We start from the raw sequence: 13,682 nt of genomic DNA on the forward strand, positions 1-13,682 counted from the left end.
ACACAGCTCATGTCTGCCTTTCCTGAGGCCTGCTCACAGAGCCTCCTGCTCACCTACCCTGGTCGCACGCTGTTCTGCCAACCTTCACGTTCACGCACTCGGTCGCTACATCCTCCCCTGGCCCTCCTCCGCGCTGACCTACTTCCATCTCTCCCACTGATCCACCCACCCGCTCCTCTCACTTCCTACTTTCCTCTCTTCAAACCTCATTTACAACAATGTCTCAGGAGAGTGAAGAAGTGAACAGGAGAGTGAAGAAGTGAACAGGAGAGTCAGGGAAGAATGGCAAGCGAGTGAAGCAACTCAGGAGAAAGACAGTGAACAGGAGGGTTGGGGTGGAAAGCACGAAACAGGACGATCGATGAGTGAGTGGGGGATGGTCATTGAATAGAAGAAGTTGTGGCCTGGAGAGGCAGTGAGGAGGAGGCAAGTAGAAACAGCAAGTTATGAAAAGTTTGTAAGTATTGACATACATTAATAACTGTATACTTCATGCAGTGTAAAGTTGCTGAAATGTTCATTTTACATAACTTTTTCTGTGTTTCACGTCGCAAGATAGTTTTTTTTTTACAAATAGATCAAAATAGCTAAATAAATAAATCTCATGATTTTTCTAATATTAGAAAGTGATCAAATCCATGCCTGCATTTATTCCCCATTTCCAATTGCTTTTGAGATGGTGGTGCTGAACTGCCTTCATGAACTGCTGCAGTTAATATGGTATACGTTGACCCACAATGCCAGTAGGGAGGAAATTCCAGGATTTTGATCCACCTGCACTGAAGGAATGGTGATATATTTCCAAGTCAGGATGGTTAAGTGGCTGGCAGAACAACTTTTAGCTGACGTTTCTTTTGAATCTGCTGTCCTTGGCCTTCTAGGAGACAGAGATCACTGGTTTGGAAGGTACTGTTGAAGGAACCTCAGTGAGTTACTAGCATTGTATCTTATGGATGATATGTTAGTGGTGGAGGAAGTGAAGGAAGAAAGTCGAGCAATCAAATGAATGCGTGTGTGCCCTGGACAGGGTCGAGTTTTGCCACGTGCAAATTGTTTGCTATGTTTCTTACATACAACTGCACTTCTGAAGTACTTTGGGATCACCCTCTTCCTTCTTTTCACCAGGAAAATAATCTCCAAACAGACTATGAGAACATCCAGAGTCATCAGGGGTAATTGGAGAGATGCTTAAATCGGAAATATAAAAGTGTACAACAGCTATTCCTGAAGGGTTTTTGCCCAAAACATCGATTTTCCTGCTCCTCAGATGCTGCCTGATCTGCTGTGCTTTTCCAGCACCACTCTAATATAAACTCTGGTTTCCAGCATCTGCAGTCCTCACTTTTGCCTACAACAGGTCAGTCAGGTTAATGCTCTTGGTGCAATCTCTTCAGCTTTAAGCAAAAGGTCTCACTCAGAAGGTTTGAGGTTAACCTGTTAGGTGAATTGGCCGTGCTAAATTGCCCATAGTGTTAGGTGCGTTAATCAGTGGTGAATGTAGGGGAATGGGTCTGGGTGGGTTGCTCTTCACAGAGTCGGTGTGGACTTGTTGGGCCGAAGGGCCTGTTTCCACACTCTGGGGAATCTAATCTCTTGAATCCAAATAATTACAAAGTAAATGGTGCTGAGTGAAGTCCGGACATCTATTATTTTATTAAAGCATCCATCAAGAACACAGCTGGTCATTAAACATTGTTTATCCCATTTTCATTTTTAAAGGGGCAACATTTCAGCCTAAACGGAACAAACAATCAGAAAGGAACTGCATTTAATCATTCCCTAATGACTGTTTACAGTTTACTGCAACAAAGCTCTTTTGAAAGGAAAAAAAACAGTCAAACACTTATGGGCAAGTACACATCGGCACATCTACGTACAACGTTGCTTCCCATCAAATGACTCGAATCAGAAAGTAGAACCAGGGGATTCTGATGTCAAGTCAGAATTGGGAGCAGCCAAGTAGGGAGAGAGAGCTGGTCTACTGGCACTTACTTGTGGAGGCTTGGGTGCAAAGGCTAGGATCGCAAATCTCCAAGATTAAACTGAAGCTTCCAGTAACGGGGCGGCACGGTGGCACAGTGGTTAGCACTGCTGCCTCACAGCGCCAGAGATCCGGGTTCAATTCCCGACTAACTGTGTGGAGTTTGCACGTTCTCCCCGTGTCTGCGTGGGTTTCCTCCAGGTGCTCCGGTTTCCTCCCACAGTCCAAAGATGTGCAGGTCAGGTGAATTGGCCATGCTAAATTGCCCGTAGTGTTAGGTAAGTGGTAGATGTAGGGGTATGGGTGGGTTGCGCTTCGGCGGGGCGGTGTGGACTTGTTGGGCCGAAGGGCCTGTTTCCACACTGTAAGTAATCTAATCTAATCTAATCTAATTAAGATATAATCGCGTAGTGCTCGGTGAAGACCTGGAGAACGTCATAGGGACATTCAAAAATAATTTTGCTTTTTGAAGGTTTATTAACTATGCCAATATACTTTGAATTCAAACTTTGTATTCTTTAAATATGACCACAAAAAATTGGACTTTACAACTTTCAAGACTCAACATTGAATTCAATAACTTCTGACTTTGAAAAGTGTCCTCCATTTTAATTACCCCCACTCCAGTGCCTTGTTTCCATGGTTTGCTCTTAGCAGAGCTGACCTCCTGCTATTAACACCTATTCTTCATCTATACTTCTCCTCTGCTATTATCATTAGCATTTCCTTTGCCGTTTTCTATGGGCACCCTCACCATTTATTTAACTTATTCTTCCTCTCCTTTGTCAACAGCATAAAGACCATCTTATTCAAGCTCCCTTCAGTTCTAAAGAAGAGTCATTTGAACTAGAAACTCTAACTCTGTTTCTGTCCAATCGACCTTCTCCAATACTTGCTGTTTTTGGCGCAAAAATATGGGTGCACAAGAACCATCTGACTTCTTCTTTGGATTAAAACCACTCTCAAGAAGGAACAGAAGGTACCTTTCACACTGATCGTGACTCAATGCCTTTTCTTCAAGCTACAACACAAGGACATTTTTGATTAAGTGGTTCTTTTCAAATATGAAAACCTTTACTGCCTTGAATTCTCAAGGTATAAAGCGCAAAACACAAGGTATAAAAAAAAATGACCTAATCACCCATTTTATTTGGAAAAGATGTTTGGACTTGCAACAGATCAGATGGCGAGGCAACCATTTTTCTATGCCAGCTTTTAAATACAGCAAGAAGCTGTTCTGCTGAGAGAGCTCAATCAGAAAACCATCAAACTAGCAATAAATCATCCAGAATAATAAAGAGTAATATTTTAAAAGTGGGAAATGCTAAGGATTCCTCACAAATTGTTCTGACATTGAGTTAACTGGAGAATCAACTACCCGGCAATTCGACTACAAAAACCTCACAGATTACTAAGATTCTTTACCAGATCACCAGCTAAAGCATAAAGTCATCTGAGAAACTTAGGCTTTCCACAAAATAGACTGAGATAAGCGTAAGTCATAACTGTACTGCTTTATCTGGGTTTGTATTTGGTATTAGTGTGCATGAGATGACTGAGTAACGCCGCATTTTTAAACATCTCAAAGTATGTAATAATAACTAACATTCCTTATTTTAGAACTCAAACTTCTGCTGCAGGACTGTAAGAAAATGCTAATGTAAGAAAACGGATAGTTCATATTTTGTTTTGATTTTTAACAATGTGGTCTCTCGCTGAAGCATAAGCTGGCAATGCTGCAAATTCTGCTTTAATAATAAAACAGAAATTTATAAACAAAAGAAATGGGTAAAAATGATAAAACGAAACTATCAACTTATGACACAAATTCAAAGGCGTTTAAAGACACAGAATAAGATAATCCCATTAACCTTAAAACAGTCATTTAGAAATTTTTAAGCAAAACAACATTGTTATAGCACCCAAAACCTCAAGCACAGTAACCAAAAACATACCTTGTACAGTACCTAAAATTACCACTCATACAGTAATCATATCAGAATCCCTGTGTCTAATACCTTGGGTAGGGCCAAGTCACTCGTACTTTAACTTATTGACCGAGACAGCAGATGGGTTCTTCCTGGAGCTATTATACACTTGCACTTGAACAGACTCAGCTTGAGGTAAGCTTTTCAGGGTTTTATCCCAACATTTCTAATCTAGAATTAATACTAACTCTTTCCTCTAAGGTAATCCAGTTTCATTACACCCTCCCTTGTCAAGAGCACTGATCTATATAGCCGCCTTGTTCCAAGGACTTCACAGGACTGCTCAAACTTCAAAGTAAAATTAAAGAATAACATTTAATCACAGTTATTTCTCTCAAGCTTTAGCAAAACATTGCCTGATCTTCAAAACTTGACCTTGTTTACCTTATGCAGTTGTAAAACTTTACCATATACGCACACAAGAAACTATTCATTCTAAAGCTAGATCTCCAAAACTGTTTTACAAGAAATCACCATAGTTACAGAAATGCCTAATTAACTATTAACTTCAGACCCATGTTTGTTACTAGCCAGAATCCAAGAAACCATATTCGCAATAAATGATATTTATACAAATAAAATTCAGTTTACATCACATATACAAATATATTGATCACAAGCTGAAAAGAAAACCATAAATTCAATGTTCCACAATTATGAAAATGTCAAAGATGGGAAAGACAGGCTGTTTAATTGCATGGTAACACCACTGACAAACCTCTAGGAATGCATTCCACCAGACTTGGCATCCCTAGCAAAGACATGGTACTTGAGAGGAGCAGTGAGAAATCTATTATCATCTGTGGAACTGTGTGAGGAAATTTACTGATCCAGGATATTTCATGTCTGGTCATCAAACAGCCCCTAACTTTGGTTAGAGTTACTCTTACACGCATGCAAATGTTTTGTGTGAGGAGTGCTGAAGGTGTTATCAACAGTGTATCAAACAGAGCTTCTGGGACAGTCAGTAACATGATATTCACTTAACTGTCCCTGCTCTTGGAACTGACAGTGAATTAGAACGGATGAATTCAAATCAGGCACAGAGAGAAAAATGGAGAGAAGGAAAGAAGGACTGGATTAAAAGAAAAGAAACGACACTAAAGGGGTTACTATCAATTTTCCTTTTTTAAAATTTCTAACAACTAATTGCTGAAAGAATGAGACTCCAAAATTCTCAATGTCAAAATCTGATGTTGAAGAGGTCGGTAGGCAGTTGTGATCCTGCTCCTCAGATGCTGCCTGACCTGCTGTGCTTTTCCAGCACCACTCTAATCTAGATTCTGGTTTCCAGCATCTGCAGTCCTTGTTTTTACCTACTTGTAATGTTGCAACAAGATTTATGAGAATATAATGAATAAGTCTTGGCTTTTGTGTAATTTAATTCATGTCCATAGTTTAAGTATGGTAACTTCACACTATGCAACATATTTTAATGGAGAAAGCAGGCCCCTTTTGCCACATTGTCGTCATTCTATGGTTGGTACCAGATTCTGCTGAATTTTGCTACTCTATCCACCTGGGTGTAATCATTCATCTGTGTTGCTTCGCTGGCGGGTAAATCCATCAAGGTAGTAATTTTGAAACTGTCTTTAAATCCAGGTCTCCCCATGTTAACATCTTCCGTTTGATGGCTTCGTGTTGGAGGTTATAAACCAAACAGTCTGGCAAGGCACCTTGGAGGAACCACTAAATTCGCAATGTTCCACTAACCTCTTTAAGGCGACGACGAGTTGAGCAATGGACACTTCTTCATGCTGTATCTGTTTATTAAAACAGAAACTTTCCACAATCATCAGTGGCTTCGGTACAAGATAACTCCCCAGGACTTGTCTTAACTCCTGGTAGGTCTTCTCCTAGGGTTTCTCTGGTTGCATCAGACTTGTTGAATCATGAATATCTTGCTCCCCATGGTACTCAAGAAAAGCAGTACCATAATGCCTTCCAGCTACCTTATTCACCTTTAAATATGCATCAAAATGTTTGGTTTATAGTGTCCAACATAGTCCTATTGCTCCAAATTGGCCTGCCTTTTTTTTTCCAGGTCGAGTACCAATTTGCAGCGAGAGTTCCCTTGGTGAACACTCTGTCCCAGCGGCTCAGTTAGCACACTGTACTTGCCTGGCGTCGACTGCAGTCCAAGTCTCCTCATGAAAGCTTTCCTTGGCGTTACCTCCACAATCCTTTGCCATTTTCGAAGTCCAGGTAATATCCTTTCTCCCGACAAAGTAAAGCATTATTCACAAACAGTTTGTGGCCCGAATTCAATCCTGCTGGGACCGTTTTGAACAGTGACTGACTTGGAAGCATGTTTATATCATTAGCTGGAGGAAAGCCTGCTAAGAATAAGGTGAGTTGGAAGAAAACTTGCAAAGAACAGCTGTTCAGCCGATCTGAAAGGAAAATCTTCTTGTTGAGTTCAGCTGAATTCCATCTATTCCTCTGATAGTGATCGGAGAAAAATCCCAAAACTGTATTTCCTAAACGAGCTGTTTCTGCATGACATCATAGATAAACAAACATCATTAGTGACTTGACCACACTAGAGCGAGAGACTCTGGAACATTCTATGTTTTATCCTTTTGTCTTCAAGAGTAACCCATTGGTCAAAGTGTATTTTTCAGAAAGCCCATCTCTGCAGATAAGTTTGTTCTATATTCCTGAAGAGTACTTTTGTGTGTTTCCATCTGTGTTTTGTGAATGTGTAAGAGGAAAAACATTTCATCATTACTGACTTCTTTACTGAATAAGTTTTGGTTTATACTAAACCAATAGTTGTGTCTACTGAGAAATTAGGTTGGTACATCTGGTTGTTTTAAACCTGATGGTATTTAGGTGTTCATCAGGTCAAGTGAAACAAGTACTTTTATTTTACATCATCCCCCATGGAATAGTGGGTCTAGAGCTACAGTGCACTCCTTGGTCATGACATGACTAAGAGAAAACCCTGGAGGTATTCATGAACATGACAGGTTACAGGTAGTTCTTGGATAACACACACTCCGACAGCGGGATTTGCTTATAACGTCGCTGAGGAATTAAGGAACGGTATTTTTGAGAGCGCTTACCGAGTATGCGCCAAGGTCAGCTTCTGACAGAGCAGCTTTCAGTGAGATAGACTGTACAGAGAACAGCTGCCTGTGAAAGGTACACTACTCCTAGATTTTGCCTCTCTTTGAAAAAAAATGGAATGGCATAGTGACAAGGAAGTGAGCAAGAAGTGTCCCGGTGATAAAATTGCGGGTGGTGAATACAAAAGAAAGGCTACAACACTGGAAGAGAAGCTAGATATTATAAAGCGTGTTGAGCATAAAGAGAAAATAAATGATATAGCATGCTTAACAAAAAATGAGGGAGTCTACCTTATGCGCCATGACGACCTTCTGTCCCTGCATAAACAATATTTTTTAAATGTACTGTGTTTAATTTTGTATTGACTTTTGGGCGATTTTTGAGGGATTAAACATTTTTGATATTTTTTGCTGGTCTGCCCCCCCAACCCCACTTTTCCCATAGGCCCCATTATTTACATTAAGCAATTTTCTTCTAAGTGAGGTTTCGCAACTACGGCATTACAGGAGAACTACCTGTAACCAAAACGCTTGCAGTTGTGAGCGAGATCACAGGTTTGTTACTAAAATATCTGCTAAGAAATTCAGAAGACAACTCTTCACCTGAACATGATACTAAAGCAAGTTGTTGAGGTGGATATGTACATTTAAGGAGTCGCTAAATAAGCATGAAGGAGAAACGAATATAAGGATTTGTTGGTAGAATGTAGGTGAATTGAGGTAGAAGGTGATTTGTGTGAAGTATAAAACTTGACTGAATGATCTGTGTGCTGTAAATAGTTTGGAAGACTTTGAATTCAGCCTAAAACATCCCAGCAATACCTCCTGCTGTAGAGCTCAGACCAAACTGATCAAGGAAGAACATTCTTGGGCCTTCCGTAGAACTAGGGGCATTGCAGGAACACAAATACATCAGGCATGCTTTTCTGCTCACCAGTCTAACATAGCCCAAGAAGGGTGAATGATCCATGGAACAGTAACTCGTATTTGCTATTAACAGATACACAAACTAAGCCAATTAGAATTACAGGCTGCTCCGATCAGCTAATAACTCTATTAGCATAATACCTGCGTACAGTACGTACTACTGCTTAGGGCGGAGAACACTGCCTCATGCGTATCATATATATTTGCTTGTAATTATGTTGCCCACATATTTTTCAATTGATTATGAAAGTTTCCCATTTCACATGCCAGACTAGCTTAAGAGTTTTCAATTGTCTAAAGATTCCTACCTCGCAGGACAAGACCTTCCTTCTGAATGGTGAAAATAAACACAGCGAATGGAGCAAGTGGTGACTTTGCGATGATCATCTGTGACAAAACAATGTAGAAAAATGTTGAGTTGAAGGAAACAGAATGGAAAGTCTTCAGAAAAACAAATCTGTAGAAAGCAGGCTTGCAATAAAGCTGCCTCTCGCACTGCCTATTTCCAAGTAGTTACAAATATTACCAATCCTCACTCTTCTAAAGCCCACAATAATACAAGATTGAATACTGTACTAACATATTTGCTGTAGAGTGTGTGGGAGCAAGCTGAGCTGCAAGGTTCATTTCCAGACATTTTGTTACCCTACGAGCTAACATCTTCAGTGGGCCTCAGGCGAAGCAATGCTGAAAATTCCTGCTTTCTATTTATATGTTTGGGTTTATTGGGTTGGTGATGTCATTTCCTGTGGTGAATCGCAAGCAGGAATTTTCAGCATTGCTTCGCCTGAGGCCCACTGAGGATGTTACCTAGTATGGTAACGAAATGTCTGAAAATGAACCTCCCAGCTCAGCGAGCAAACCTACATCCAAAACCTCAACCTGAGCTACAAATCTTCTCAAAACTCGCTAAGTGTGGGAGCAAGTTACTTGCATGTGCTGTTTACCATGAGGGTTAGGCGTGATATGGACCTTTCATGTAATAAACTGTTGAATGCAGAATGTAGATTAGATTAGATTACATACAGTGTGGAAACAGGCCCTTTGGCCCAACAAGTCCACACCGACCCTCCGAAGAGAAACCCACCTAGATCCATTCCCCTACATTTGCCCCTTCACTTAACATTATGGGTAATTTAGCATGGCCAATTCACCTAACCTGCACATTTTTGAACTGTGGGAGGTAACCCATGCAGACATGGGGAGAATGTGCAAACTCCACACAGACAGTTGCCTGAGGCGGGAATTGAACCCGGGTCTTTGGCGCTGTGAGGCAGCAGTGCTAACCATTGTGCCACCATGCCGCCCTGGACAACTCATGGTTGGCCAAGTACCTTACCAGTTATAAGGAAGCTCCCTCTACAATGCCCATTGTACACATCTCAAACCAAGTATGGCATTAGCTTAGAGAGTAAACAAAATGTCTTGCAAAAACCTGAGCTTCAAGTTGCTGTCACTCAGTACCTTAATCCAACCTCTAAGAATATTTCCCAATTCAGACTGTGAGATTTTCATTCCTCATATCAACTATTATTATAGTCTTACTAAATTAACTAAGTAATGCACTTTGCTGGACTGAACACACATACAACCTATATATCTTCCTTCAAGATGTCTCTTCCCATCCACACTGAAACCTTCGTAATCATCTAAGATTCCATTCTTGGTTCCTCCTCATCTCACATCTTGTTGACAGCATCCACTGACGTTGGATCACTTTCCATGTTAACGCAGGCGACATGGAGTTCTACCTGTGCATTACCTCTCTTGACCTCTTCACTGACTCAGTGTCATCTATTCTTTGCATTCTTTCAATTATGGCCTCTTGCATGTCCTCAAATTTCAATGCTGTATCTTTGGCAGCTGTGCCTTCAGCTGTCTGGGTCACAAAATCCACATTTTTTTCCTGAACCTTTTTGCATCAGTAGCAACCTCTTGCTACATTTTATACTAAAAGTCACAAGCTGTTTCCCAGGCTTTTGGGCACCCATTCCAAAACCTTCTGCAGTCCAAAATCACTTCCAAAATACTTCATAGGCTACAAAGACATGGGGGCTTCCTGAGACACTAAACAAATGCAAGGCTTTTATTATTGGTACATATGTACATTTGAATTAGGAGCAGGAGTAAAAGACAGGCCTTTGAACCTACTCTGCCCTTCAATAAGGCCATGGCTGATATGATGAGTCCACATTCCTGTTCACCCTGATAACATTTCACCTACTTGCTTATCACAAAAATATCTATCTCTGCCTTAAAAACATTATCTCCTCCTTCAGCTAAATACTTGATTAGGCTCTTGTGAAACACAATGTGTTTTACATAAAAGGTGATACATAAATGCAAGCATTTGCCACTCATGGATGATGTTTAAACATATGCATTGATTGAATGGTTCTTTGGGTCATGATAACGCCACTGAGAGATCAGGATTCAGGCTCTCTCTCTCTCTGATTCACTGAGTATCTGTTAATTTGTCAGAGGATCTCGAATTTAAAGTTGAAGGGTTAGGAGAGAAAAATTACCTTAGCGGTCTTAACTCTAAAGAGATGTAGTGGGAGATAAGCTACTGTTTTGCCAGAGGAAAACATATTGTACTATACCAACTATTTACTGTTAGTTCACGTATCTTTAAATAAACCACTTGTTAGTCTGAAGTCTGTTTCGCATCTTGATCTGGTGTTTATTAAGTTAAGCTTCTATAAAGAGAGCATTCAGGTGCCGCATGCATCCCTTAATACGAAGAACTTATTAATCTGTTTTGTAATTTTCAATTGGCCTTCCCAGCTATTTGTTCCAAATTTCCACTGCCCTTTGTCTGAACCCAAGTGGTTCCGGACATCACTCATTGAGTGGCCTCTAATTTTAAGGTTATGTCCCCTTGTTCTGGACTTCCCCACCGGATAGAACTGTTTCTGGCTATCCTGCCTACCCCAATCGGTTAATCATTTCAACGCCCCAATAAGATCATGTTCTACTCGAAGGACACAAGCTCAGTCGCCAGCCAAATGATTGTTGTTCATGCGTACGCACCTCAACGGTGAATGTCAACAGGATATTTCAAGAGCAATACAATCAACTCCTGCCAAATAGTGTGGTCTAGCAGGCTATTAAACTAGGACTGGTATCACAGAGCTTAATCCTGTGTACATTCAATGGCCAGGTTTGCACACCCAGTCAAAATGGTCAAAGTGACTACTTTGATTGATTTTACACTGTGTTGAGGCAAGGGTGCTGAAAGATCACGAAACCTTTGGCTCACACCCTTTGTCAACTGAACCACAGTGGGAGGGATCAACCACTAGCTTCTTAATACTGAACTGGGATTCCTAACTCTAATCTCAGCACAGAGTAAACATGGCTAAGGTCTCTTCACTGCAAAGGGATGTGTTGACAAGCCTTCCTTGTTTCGTTCTCTTGCGTTCTCTCTCTTGTCCTAATTGGTTGAGTGCCGAATGCCATCCATTTGCCAGTGAGAGGCAATTCCAGACTTTGTAATGTTGTTTGGGGAGGGAGGGTCAGGGCAACACCTAGTTCCCACATATACAACAGAAGAAGGATTAGCTGCTTGACTTGCTCTGCTCGAGGTCTCTGCAGGTACAATGCCATTTATACTTTAGATGGAAAAATAAAAGCCTCAGAATGTGCATTTCCTTTGGGGGTTAACAGCTCCTGTTGCATCACAAGATCAAGTCAGATTTCTACATCTCACAAACTAATTGGTGCCTCATTAGTGGGTGAACTTGGCTGATGAGTCCTAGATCGAGTAGAAATGTTCAAACTCTTTACTCTCAGTTCTCTATTTTTCCAATCGGACTCAGGTTAATGCCTCCTCCTGGTTCAAATTGTCAAAAATCTGTAATGTTCAAAGTCACCATGTATCATGTGTGAGTCTAGACATTACTCAGCATCACTCTTTCTCTCTCTCTCATGTACAGTATACCATCTCTCAAACTCCTCTTATACCTAAAGGCTAGTAGGTGCCCATGAACTCCATCACTTACAAATTGTCAGTGGTTCAAAGTCCGAGAACTTGTTACTTTTGGGAGTTACCTTCACCAGACAAACTGTTGAGGGTCAAGATGGCAGCTTCCAACACCCTTCTTAAGGATGACCATGAGTGGCAATTGTCTTGCCAATGACACCACGTCCTGCGAACTAATCTAGGGATGGATAATAAATAATAGTCATTTCAGGAGGGGACATGAGAAGTCATTGACGGATAGGATCAAGGAAAACCGTAAGGCTTTCTATAGGTATATCAGGAATAAAAGAATGATGAGAGTAAGATTAGGACCAGTCAAGGATAGCAGTGGGAAATTGTGAGTGGAGTCAGAGGAGATAAGGGAAGTGCTAAATGAATATTTTTTGTCAGTATTCACACTGGAAAACAACAATGTTGTTGAGGAGAATACTGAGATGCAGGCTACTAGACTGGACGGGATTGAGGTTCACAAGGAGGAGGTGTTAGCAATTCTGGAAAGTGTGAAAATAGGTAAATCTCCTGGGCTGGATGGGATTTATCCTAGGATTCTCTGGGAAGCCAGAGAGGAGGTTGCACAGCCTTTGGCTTTGATCATTATGTTGTCATTGCTACAAGAGTAGTGCCAGAAGACTGGAGGATCGTAAATGTTGTCCCCTTGTTCAAGAAGGGGAGTAGAGACAACCCTGGTAATTATAGACCAGTGAGGCTTACTTCATTTGTGGATAAAGTGTTAGAAATGGTTATGAGAGAGGATTTATAATCATCTAGAAAGGAAGAAGTTGATTCGGGATAGTCAGCATGGTTTTGTGAAGGGTAGGTCATGCCTCACAAATCTTATTGAGTTCTTTAAGAAGGTGAGCAAACAGGTGGATGAGGGTAAAGCAGTGTATATGGATTTCAGTAATGCACTTATTTAGGTTCCCCAAGGTAGGCTATTGCACAAAATACAGAGACATGGGATTGAGGATGATTTAGCGGTTTACCTTAGAAATTGGCTAGCTGAAAGAAGACAGAGGGTGGTGGTTGATGGTAAATATTCATCCTGGAGTTCAGTTACTAGTGGTGTACTTCAAGGATCTGTTTTGGGCCCACTGCTGTTTGTCATTTTTAGAAATGACTTGGATGAGGGCATAGAAAAATGGGTTAGTAAATTTGCAGATGTCACTATGGTCAGTAGAGTTGTCGATAGTGTAGAAGAATGTTGTGGGTTACAGAGGGACATAGATAAGCTGACAGCTGGGCTGAGAGGTGGCAAATGGAGTTTAATGTGGAAAAATGTGAGGTGATTCACTTTGGCAGGAGCAACAGGAATAGAGTACTGGGTTAATGGTAAAATTCTTGGTCGTGTAGATGAACAGAGAGATCTTGGTGTCCATGTACCTAGATCTCTCAAAGCTGCCACCCAGGTTGATAGGATTATAAAGAAGGCATACAGTGTGTTAGTTTTTAATTAGTAGAGGGATTGAGTTTCAGAGCCATGAAGTCATGCTGCAGCTGTATAAAACTCTTGGGTGTGGCCGCACTTGGAGTATCGTGTACAGTTCTGGTCACCACATTGTAGGAAGGATGTGGAAGTTTTAGAAAGGGTTCAGAGAAGATTTACTAGGATATTGCCTGGTATGGAAGGAAGACCTTACAAGGAAAGGCTGAGGGACTTGAGGATGTTTTAGTTAGAGAAGAAGGTTAAGAGGTGACTTAATTGAGACATAGAAGATTATCAGAGGGTTAGA

General features: G+C 41.0%; 1 protein-coding gene across 5 annotated transcripts in view; it reads right to left on the reverse strand.

Annotated features, from left to right (window-relative positions):
- Positions 1-13,682, reverse strand: part of rad51b (RAD51 paralog B) — a 520,835-nt gene that overhangs the window by 101,748 nt on the left and 405,405 nt on the right. For 4 of the 5 annotated variants that reach the window (XM_072569304.1, XM_072569303.1, XM_072569301.1 and 1 more), the window contains one exon: positions 8,276-8,354. The exons of the other annotated variant lie outside the window; for it this stretch is intronic. In XM_072569304.1, coding sequence (XP_072425405.1) covers positions 8,276-8,354 — 79 coding nt within the window. The remainder of the gene's footprint in view (positions 1-8,275; positions 8,355-13,682) is intronic. 5 annotated transcript variants of the gene reach the window in all.

This window comes from Chiloscyllium punctatum, chromosome 4 (assembly GCF_047496795.1).
Source record: "Chiloscyllium punctatum isolate Juve2018m chromosome 4, sChiPun1.3, whole genome shotgun sequence".
In the NCBI taxonomy this organism is placed as follows: Eukaryota; Metazoa; Chordata; class Chondrichthyes; order Orectolobiformes; family Hemiscylliidae; genus Chiloscyllium; species Chiloscyllium punctatum.